We start from the raw sequence: 10,951 nt of genomic DNA, 5'->3' as shown, positions 1-10,951 counted from the left end.
ACGATTAACTAGGTTTGTTAAAAATCAGGAAAATTAGAAAATTATAAGAAACCTAGAGCCGACCTATTTCAGTTTCTAAGGCGATTTAAATGAGAATCAAACGAAAAATAATCTCACATCACATTTGTAAACTTAAACAAGCTTATTATAACTTGCATTTAGCTCAATTTTAAAGCATGCTATAATTTGTATTGTCTCATTACAAATTTGTTAAAATTATTGTGATTGAAATATTTTTATTATTGTTATGAAATTATTTTTATATAATAATTTGATTTTTGTTTTGTTTTATTATATGATATAAATAATGTTCTTAATTAATCATCCAAATTATTTTTAAATTATTACTATTTTAAAATGTGATCATACATGTGACCATTTTATTTGCTTGAAAGGAAAGCATCTGGCTGAAAATTGTACTTTCCTCAAAGCCATTCATGAATTTGTTGGCATATGGTTGTTTTAAAAGTTATAAAATTCAAATATATATTATGATAATCATTTTTTAGATAAGAATTGAGTACTAGTTTGATTCAGCTTATTAAATACAACTTATTTGTTTTGTACAATTTATTACAAAATTTTAACTTATTTGCACTTATAAAAATAAGAAAATAACCCTACCATGACAATTCATACCATTAAAAAGACATAACAAAATAGTCAATATATTAATATTCATTCAATTTATTTATTTGCATAAGATATAAAAGTATGACATCATGGGTGATTATTAATGGAATTTGGTCAAATTTTTAAATAAATTTAAATTTCACAATATGTACTATGTCCATATGCTAAATCAAAATCATACATTCCAACCAATTAGATTTATAAAATATTAAGTTAGGTTTCATAATTATTTATAATATCTTATCTTCATATTGATATGTTTTAAAATAAAATAAAATAAAATAAAAAGTAATTAAACAAAATCTTAATGGATATATATCATTTGAAATCACATGCATATATGTAAGAACCATGAAAGAAACATTTCATTAACAATGAACTAATCAAACACATTTCAAAATTAAAAGCATTCAAAAGAAATGAGAAATTCTTTTTTTAGAAAAAAAAAAAAAACATAATCGGCTCATTTGGGTAATTGGGCCAGATCAAATATGAAGGAATCGGGCTAATTGGGCCGGATTAATTATACCTGGTAAATGGGCCCTATCAGTTTTAAGTAGATCCGCCACTTGATCATACCTTCCTTTAATCTCCAGCTCCGGCTCGGCTTTCAAGCTGACAGCTTCACCAGGCTTAACCGACTCTAGAGCCGCACTCTCGGCTCGATCATACGGTTTTCCAAACAAACTCCCCTTTGTTAAAAACTCATGAGCTAGATATCCAGCTAGAAGTTGGTTCTTGCAAGCCGGTGGTTGAGCCGGAGCCGGAGCCGATGAAGATTGGCTCAGCTTGGCTAACTTCGGTTTTAGGATCTCAAAACCGTCACTTTCTCTCTCCTTGCGTTTCTTGAACGTGGGGTCCACAGATGAAGGAGTTGGGAATCTACGGCTCATAATGGTGTAAGTCTTCATGACTCGTTGGATGCATGCCACGTCAGATTCTATCTCCCAACCGAAAAACGCAACAATTTTTTTTACAAGGGACGTGGTCGATAATAAGAGGAAAATCGAAGGGCTAAAATGTAAAAAAAACTTGATCGGAAAATGAGAATAAATTTCGATTGGACGGAATATGGCGGCGGAGAATTGGATTTTTCCGGCGCCGGCGGTGGCTCACGGCGGAGAAGGAAATAATAGGAGGGAAGAAGGAAGAAGAGATAGAAAGAGAAATTGAAAAGGGTAAATGAGAAATGATGGAGGTTTAGTTATATAGGATTGATGGTATTTTATTACCCTCAAAGTTCATTATAATTACGGAAAATGTGACACGATAATTGTTTTTAAAGACGGAATTACCCTTTATTTCTAATCATGGGCCGGCATAAGCCCATTGGGTTGTAAAATTAGTAAAGGTGGAATTAATTGGATTTGTGAAGAGACCAAACAAGGCATTATTTATTTTTAAAAGAAATAAATGTACAAATTACTACTTAGTCATCTCATATTATATGGCTAACAAAATTGATTAAAAAAAAAACTATTTAGAAAGGTTTTCTAATATATATAAATAAGCATTTATAATTGTGTTATGATATATATATATAGTCTAAAGTTTTTATTATAGTTTATATTATTTTAATTTATAATTAATTTTAAAAAAGTTGAATAGTCGTCATTTTTATGGTCGCAATATATCGGTCTTGTTTATTTATTTACAGTTGAGATTTGAGTTAATGTTATGTTTTGTTCGGTACAACATTCTATGAAATCGAATTTGATTTGTCATATTGAAATAATCTAAATAATACATTTTATTTTTTATTTTTTATTTTTTATTTTGTAAGTAGTATAAGTTATTTATACTATCCATATCAAATTGATTGTGTTGATAATCATTTCTCGAGTGAGTTCGTAGGTCTTTAATTTTTTTTCAATTTTTATCGAAAGAACTATTATGTTATTTAAGCTTCTTTAGGGTTTTGTTGACACTAAGATAGAATAAAAACACGCAGGCCCTACTGTCTGCCATTGGAGATCGAAAACTGAAGATAGGAAAGTCTGCCTTTCAAGAACTCACTGCCTTGAAAAAACCCAGATTGGATAAGGACAAAGTTCTTCACTGGCCTCTTCTTCTTCTTCTTCTATATCCGGAATTTATGACCAGTGATATTATCGAGGACTTCTGCGAAACAGACATGTTCTCCATGCATCTGAACATGATATCCTTTTCAATAGATTTGTGATTACCTTTTATTTCTCTAATTCGCCTTTGGGGGTTGTCTTAATTTTAATCCCTTGGATTTCTTAGCTTCCAAACATGTTTTCAGATATCAACTTGCCATGCCATTGGTTTGGGACAAAGAAAATGCCTACACTCGTGAAACCATTGAACTTTATTTACTATGAGGTGGGATTATCACACGCCACATATTTTCCTGAAGAGACCATTATGATTTAATGTTTGATTAACTGCACTGCACTGCATTGCACATTCTCATATATATTTATGAGTAAATAATAATATCTTAAATTGATTTTCTTCTGTCTGGGCAGTTTCATGTTCATTCATTCTTTGGTCACATCAGAGCTGAACTCTAGCAAGAATGTTGATACTCAGTGTATCTGTAATTTCAACCAGGCTTTGCAATTCATTTGCAATGCGCTGAGAATCTAAGGCCTTGCTTTTGATCTTGGGTTATTTGACTAACTAAGGGATTATTTTCAAATAACCTTGTTTGATGTGGGATATTAAAAATCAGGTTATTTAGGTAAAAAGACATTATGTGTATAAATATAGAGGTATTTTGGTTAATGATTTAAAGTTGTCATTGTTGCATTAAGATCCTTATAAGCTGAATTGGTTCTGAAATAAATGTGATTTTAACTGTCAAGTTTTGTTTCTATTGTCCTTATAAATATAAATGTGATTTCAAAACCGGAAAATGGAGTCTTCCTGGCTGATAGAGACTAAAGACATTTACCATATGTAACACAACTAGTTTTTGCTTAATTGAATCTGAAACATTTTATTTATAAATTTTGCATTTTTTTTTGGGGATGAGTGGATTAGTGAATATCTATAAGTAGAGACAGTTCCAGGAAGGAATATGACTGTGCCATATTTAGAAACTTTTGATTATTGTTTATATACTGTTCTAAAGTTTTGGTGTTTATTTGTACTTGTAAGAAAAGTTTGAGGGCTATTTTGTCTACTTTTCATAAAAATATAATAATATCAAAAGTAGTTATGCCTTATCTTCTTTTAAAGCAACTTTGATATAAAAGTATTTTTATTTAAAATTTTCATGTTTCTTAGGATTTAATCAAATGAATCTACTATAATAAAAATATGCACATTTTGGGCATTAAGAGAGCATGTTTTCTATTTTGTGAACATATTATTTAGATTTTGGTACGACTGATTTATGATCTAGAAATATTTTTAATTATTTATTAGTTTGTTAATATCATTATAGATCACCTTAGCAACTATGGTCCTTAAAAAAAAACTTTCGAGAACGCTGAGTTTCGCTTCTCCTATAGAGTGCGATTAATCTTTGCGGGTTAAGTACAGCAAACATATTTAATCATTTAGATAGGCGTAGAATTTGTCGTCTGACGGGCTCGAGCTCAGAACCTCAGCGAAGATAGAGATATTCACTTTTTTTTTTTTTTTTTAGTTAAAGCTAGACTAGAACAAAAGATAATGATCCAACTTTTATATTGAACTGAATAAAGTTATACATCTTTTTGAAAATAAATTTGATGCTAGTGACTAGTAAAGTTATTTGCTTAAAGTCAAAAAAGTCTCTTTAAACTAAATGGAATGAATAGATACCTAGTCATTTCTCTTCTATTTTTATTTCATCTTTGAAATTAGATTTATTCTATTAAATAAGTTAGCACGATCTTAACTATTTTGATCCTAATTTAAATTAGTCCGTTATTCTCTATTTTATTATATTACTTAATTTATTAAACAAAATATTAAAATCTCTTATATTTATAAAAAAATAAAATTTATTTTATTATTATTAATATTAATACTTTTCAAGTCATAACGGAACCTAAAATTCAAACACCGAACAAGGTCTTAGTGTGTTCGTATTGAAAACGACCTTGGACGTTTGATTTCTTTTGTGCATTTCATTCTCAATTATTAACATTCACAACCACTTTATTTTTATAAACTTTTCACTTTTTCCAAATAAAAGATTGTCGTGACTGTAAAAGAAAAAGAAGTTTAAACTTGATTCTACTAAAAGTATTTAAATAAATAAAAATTAAGTAGAAAATATATTTTATTATAAGATACTATAACCCCTACATAGATTCATCATATATATATATATATATATATATATTATTTTTTTACTTTAAATTTCATACTTTCAAAATAAAATAAAATAAAGTATAATATAATCTTAATTAAATCATAACTAAATAATAACTTAATAAATTTGAATAATTTCCAATGTGGATTATATATATATAATTAAATAATAAATTTCAAAATAGCCTCATAACATTAAATAATTAATTAATTGAGTCGACAAGTGTGAACTGAAAGATACTTGTTCGTTTATCAACGTGTACATTTATACCTTTTTTTTTTAAATAAAGTTAATAAAACTATTTATATTTTCTAATTTAAACCTTTTTCAATCAATTTAGGTCATTTGAAACACCCAAATTCAAAAAATACATTTTCAACTTCTCATATTAAATTTTTAATCAAAATATTAAAATAACTTATATTTAAAATTATTATTATTTTTTATCATCATATATTAATATATTTTACCCAAAAATATCTATATAACTCCACAAAATCACTCATTATTTTTTAAATAATTAAAAAAATTTCAAATAACAAAACTTCAAATTCACCCATTAATTAATTAATAATATATAAATATAAATATAAATAATAAATTTAGTTTGAAATTAGTTAAATAGCACTTGTCTCTGCAACTCAACACACACCCATCTTCTCCGCTGGTCAAACTTAGAGAGAGAAAGAGGAGAGAGATATTAAAGACTCCATCTTTTTGCAGCCATTTCTTCACCATGACAGCTGAATCATCAAATCTCAGAATCATAGTACAAAAGAATCTCACAGAAACCCAACTCGCCGAATTGGGTATCAAATCTTGGCCAAAGTAAGCTTTTTCTTTTTCTTAATTTTGAAAAAATTCAGTATAAAATGTTTGATTTTGTTTATGAATTGATGTATGGAAGATGGGGATGTTCTCCGGGGAAATATCAGTTGAAATATGATGCAGAAGAAACATGTTATTTTCTAAGAGGAAAGATTAAAGTATACCCAAAAGGGTCGCCGGAAACAGAGGCAGTGGAATTCGGCGCCGGCGATCTGGTAATCCTACCAAAGGGATTGAGTTGTACTTGGGATGTTTCAGTTCCTGTTGATAAACATTACAAGTTTGATTCAACATCATCTTCATCTTCTTAATGATTTTATTTTATGATCAACTTTAATTAAATTAGTTGTAAGAGGTTAGCTCTGTTTATGCTAATTATCTAATTTTAATTTCATATTCTATCTTACTTTTGTTTTGTTTTTGTTTGATTATATATGGATGGATCAATACAACAGTAAAAAATTGAGATTAAAAAAAATGAAAAGAATTATTTATAAGGAAAAGAGGATAGATTTCCAGTCAAAAAAATTAAATAAATAAAAAAAAGTGGTCAATGATGTTGTTTTCAATTCATACTCAACTTCCTTCTTTTGTCTATTCTCTTTATAACAATATTTATTGTCTCTTTGACTGGGTCAATTTATGTTTCTCTATTTTATTTTAATTACACTTATTATATTACTATGTTTGTATAGTATATTAAACTTTAATACAAAACATTATTATAAAGTTTCAAATCTCAATATAAATCACATAATTTGAATAGTCAAACAGTTATCAAAAGCTAAGTGATTTTTAATTTTATAAATACATTTTTTTTATGAATGATATGTGAAATCATTGCATCGTTATTTCCATGATAACATTCTAGCCTCGGTAATAGTAACTTTATTTCCATCATTGTCTTTCTACATGTGAGTGAGAAATTTTATAAAATACTTTTATTCAAAATTCAATTTTTAAATAATATTCCAAATCAAGTGAAAACATAAATTATGATTTTGAGTAAGTTTTTTATTTATTATTATTACAGTAAAAAATTTAAAAGTGTATTAATATATAATAATAAAATAATTTTAGGTGAAAAGAATTACTTATGATAAATTTATTCTCACCGAACAGTGGAGTATCATATGATTATACTAGTTTTTCATAAATTAATTATATATATTTTTAAAATATAATATTTTAGTTAATAAATAAAAATAATGTAATAAACAAGAGGATTAAAAGTGAAATAATATTTGATTTGATTAATTTTAGTTATTTAAATAAACAACCTTAGTACGTTTTGATCTTCCCTTAAAAAAACCACATATTAAACAAAATTATTACTCCAAATAAAGCTTTTAACTAGATTTTATTATATTTTGATTGTGGTTGAGCTCTTCATATAAATAGTTTATTTTCTCTCAAGAATGATATAAAAGAACACAGATCAAGAAAATATTTTAAAACTCGGGTAAAAGTTCTTACCTAAAACTGATTAGGTTTCGGTCTCACATTGATAATATTCGAAAAGTAAAGAAAAAAAGAAAGTGATGCGATTTTATGTTCAACTTGTAGATAAATCTGAAGAAATTAAACATCGAGAAAAAGTTTGTTCTAACCCACTTTAGCTTCCTTAGAGAACAAAAGGTAATAGGTTCGATTCCTATTTAGAACGTCTTGAGGTGGAGGGTCAAGCTAACCACCTACGTTAAAAAAATATATATAAAAAAGGGAACCGCGAAAATGTTCAATACTTTGTATAAACACTTAGAAGTCGAAACAAACTTGAAGATTTTTGAAATAAGATTATCTTAAGAACAAAATTTGAGATATGAAACAAACCTGGAATAAGGCAGTTGGCTTCTTCTTTTCTTCCTTCACATGTAAAGACCTTCTGGAACTCCTTCTTTCTTCTTGAACATAACTTTATCTTTCGCCTTCTTGAAGTCTGCATGTGTGACCTGCCAAAATTTGTTACATATTACGCAAAATATCAATTTTCTATATAAACCCGATAGCATTTCACAAGTTGTAAACAAAAAAAACAACGATTCAATTGGAACTAGTTTACCTTCATTCGACGCTCCCTTAAAGCAAGCAAACCAGATTCAGTGCATATTGCCTTAATATCAGCTCCAGATAACTCATCCTTTGTCAAAACAAACTCTTCTAAATTTACATCATCAGCTAATGTCATCCTTGAAGTGTGAATCTGTAATTCGTTATCCAGCAGATGTTTATACATCAAATATTCTTTAAATGAAAAAATATATATGATATGAACCTGGAAAATGCGTCTTTTTGTTTTGATATCAGGAAGAGGAAATTCTATTTTCCTGTCTATTCGACCGGGACGAAGCAGTGCTGGATCAAGGCTTTCGATTTTGTTTGTTGCGAGAATCACTTTAACATCGCCTCTTGAATCAAAACCATCGAGTTGGTTCAGTAACTCTAACATGGTTCTCTGAATTTCTCGTTCACCACCCGAATGAGCATCGTATCTGTTTGCATTTATGTAATTCCAAATCTATATGAATTGTAATTCCTAAGTAGGAAAGATGGAATTGAAACTTAAAAATCATTTAAATTTTAATTACAGTCAAATTGTAATTTCAGGTCTAGTTCCTTATTTTATTTTATCCAACAAACAATGTATTTGGAATTAGACCCTCAATTCCAATTCTATTTCCACAATAATCAAACATAACCTAAGCAAAATGCTAACAGAATATTTTCATTAATAAATTTCAGCCTTACCTCTTGGTACCCACTGCGTCAATTTCATCGATGAAAACAATTGAAGGTGACATATCATTAGCGACTCGAAAAAGTTCCCTCACCAGTTTTGGACCATCTCCTAGGTACTTCTGAATCAACTCACTTCCAACCACACGTAAAAAAGTGGCAGATGTAGAGTTTGCCACTGCCTGAAAGATGGATGCAATCAAGTTAAAGAAGAGGATTTAATGAAGTAATTCTTTATCCTCATCATATTAGACTGAAGAAGTGACCAGACTATTTCTACCTAATGGGTCACTCAAATAAAAACATAGAAACCATATATACAAGGATTTAGACTCAAGAATATAGACAAGATAACTCTGAAAACATTAGGACAAGTTTATCAGATTCATTTAAGTAAAAAAACATTGTGTTTTGATCATCAATGAATTCATTTGAGTGAAAATCATTTCAATCAGATTCGTCATTTTTGGCATTGGCTAAGAAAATGAAAGCTGCAATCTACAAGCATTTACAGGATGATATATTAACAAAGATGTAAGTGGTCAAGACAGATACAAGAATTATTACTATGACCGTTGAGTTGTTTAATGAAAGCCATTTGTATTATTAGAATTGACTACTTTACTAATACAAACTTTAACATTTAAGGGAAAAAATTTGTTCACACGAGAATGAATATTATGGGTATTTGAAGAGACTTTACACAAATTTGTACCTTTGCAAGTAATGTTTTGCCAGTTCCAGGTTCCCCATAGAGTATGACACCTTTAGGTGGCTTGATACCTATGTCTTCATACAGTTCTGGATGTGTAAGCGGGAGTTCAACTGCTTCCTTAATTTCTTGTATCTGTGGATCTAACCCACCTATATCTGCATAAGTTTCTAAAGGAGCCTTCTCAACTTTCATTACAGACACCATTGGATCAACATCATCTTGTAGAATGCCAACAACAGTAGAAACCTGGAAATCACATAATAAATGTTACAATTACTATTGAGTGATACCCCAATGTGTTTTCCTTTACATCCCAAATTCTGGATGCAAAGTTTTCGACAAATATAATCATCCAAAACTTGGTGACATCAACACAGATGGGGATAATTTCTCTCGTGTTACAACATAGTACACTTAACATAGAATTCTTCAGTGACTGTGAAACTCAAAGCATACTAGTTTGTCTGTAAAGATTTCGGCATAGCTGAATATAGCAATTTCATACTGTCAAATATAGTAAGAAAGCAATTGTATATAATGAAAATGTGTTTACATCTTGATTCATCTTCTTCTACAATGTTTGTTCAATTTAATCTCATATCCTCAATACATTCAGTTGTCATAGTTGATCTAATAATCTCTAACTGATGGATCATTTAGAGAATCAAGCAATGATGTGCTAGATATAGAAAAACAAATTTCCAAATACTAATCTAAGATAATTTCCAGCAATCACCACAAATAATTGAATAAAATACCTTATTATGCATCAGAATTGAACAACCAGGCTCGAGCTGATCTTTATCAACAAACGACATAATGCCAACGTAATACTCCGGACCAACCGACGAAGAAACAATAGCGTGATTCTCATCGATCATCTCTTCGAGAGATCCAACACTCATCGGAGTTCCTCGGAGATCGTCAACCTTCGATCGATCCTCTTCGGTCTTCTCCTCTAGCGGTTTCAGCATTTCTTGACTTGTCACGAATTCTTCTTCCATTAGAAGGTAATCCTTGATCCGATCAAGCCTTAACAACCTCAATTTGCACTTCGTCAGTGGCGTAACCGTCGGAAGACGCGAGGCCGCATCATGACCTTTCTGCTTTCGTTTCTTGCGGCCGACTCGAACAGGCGGTGCCGCTGGCTCAAATTTCTTGTCCTTCTTATCACCGCCGCGCTTCCGATCGCCGCCGGGACCTTGCCGATTCAAACCTCCCGGTGTTCCCTGGCCCATGATTGATCGCTAGCTAGTTGAGAGAAAGTGTAACTTACGAAGCAAACGCTTATATATTACGCCTGGTTATTGGATTTTTTTTTTATTATTATTTCTCAGAAGAAAAAAGAAATATTAAAAGATAATTTAATTCAGTTTAATTTATTCATAAGTTCAAGTAGGATTTTAATAACCAAGTGTATTTATTACATGTTGAAAAAAGGAATATTTAAATCTTGAATTTTAATAAGTTTTTGTTCCATGTATATTATGTATATATAAACTAACTTTTATTAGTTTTTTTATCTAAATTTAGTAAGTTAATTTAATTCCATAGTATAACTTTCATGACAATTTAAAAAAAAAATTGGTAAAAATAGAATTTGAAACATTTAATTTTTTTTAGGCAGTATCATATTTTATTGTAAATCATTATATATACAATATATATATATATATATATATATATAACTATTTTGTTATGGTTTGAACTGAATACAGGTATTCCTACGTTATTATAATATTTAAGTGAATTAAACAAGATTATTT

The 10,951-nt window shown here is 29.2% G+C and overlaps 2 protein-coding genes across 2 annotated transcripts; one reads left to right on the top strand and one right to left on the bottom strand.

Annotated features, from left to right (window-relative positions):
* Window positions 1-5,544: 5,544 nt before the first annotated feature.
* LOC124936788 lies at window positions 5,545-6,132 on the top strand. The gene is made up of 2 exons (XM_047477315.1): window positions 5,545-5,734; window positions 5,814-6,132. The coding sequence occupies exons 1-2, from the start codon at window positions 5,643-5,645 to the stop codon at window positions 6,043-6,045; spliced, it is 324 nt and encodes a 107-aa protein (XP_047333271.1). The 5' UTR covers window positions 5,545-5,642; the 3' UTR covers window positions 6,046-6,132.
* A 1,049-nt stretch (window positions 6,133-7,181) lies between these two features.
* On the bottom strand, window positions 7,182-10,455 carry LOC124934265 (26S proteasome regulatory subunit 4 homolog A-like). The gene is made up of 7 exons (XM_047474766.1): window positions 9,944-10,455; window positions 9,186-9,431; window positions 8,483-8,652; window positions 8,010-8,226; window positions 7,797-7,937; window positions 7,568-7,686; window positions 7,182-7,428 (listed from the first exon to the last, which is right to left on the bottom strand). Exons 1-6 carry the CDS (start codon window positions 10,421-10,423, stop codon window positions 7,603-7,605), a joined length of 1,338 nt encoding a protein of 445 aa, XP_047330722.1. The 5' UTR covers window positions 10,424-10,455; the 3' UTR covers window positions 7,182-7,428; window positions 7,568-7,602.
* Between the last annotated feature and the right edge of the window lie 496 nt (window positions 10,456-10,951).

The sequence above is a fragment of the Impatiens glandulifera genome, chromosome 4 (assembly GCF_907164915.1).
Source record: "Impatiens glandulifera chromosome 4, dImpGla2.1, whole genome shotgun sequence".
Taxonomy (NCBI): Eukaryota; Viridiplantae; Streptophyta; class Magnoliopsida; order Ericales; family Balsaminaceae; genus Impatiens; species Impatiens glandulifera.
Note: the sequence above shows the minus strand (reverse complement) of the source record. Positions and strands in the feature narration are given on the sequence as shown.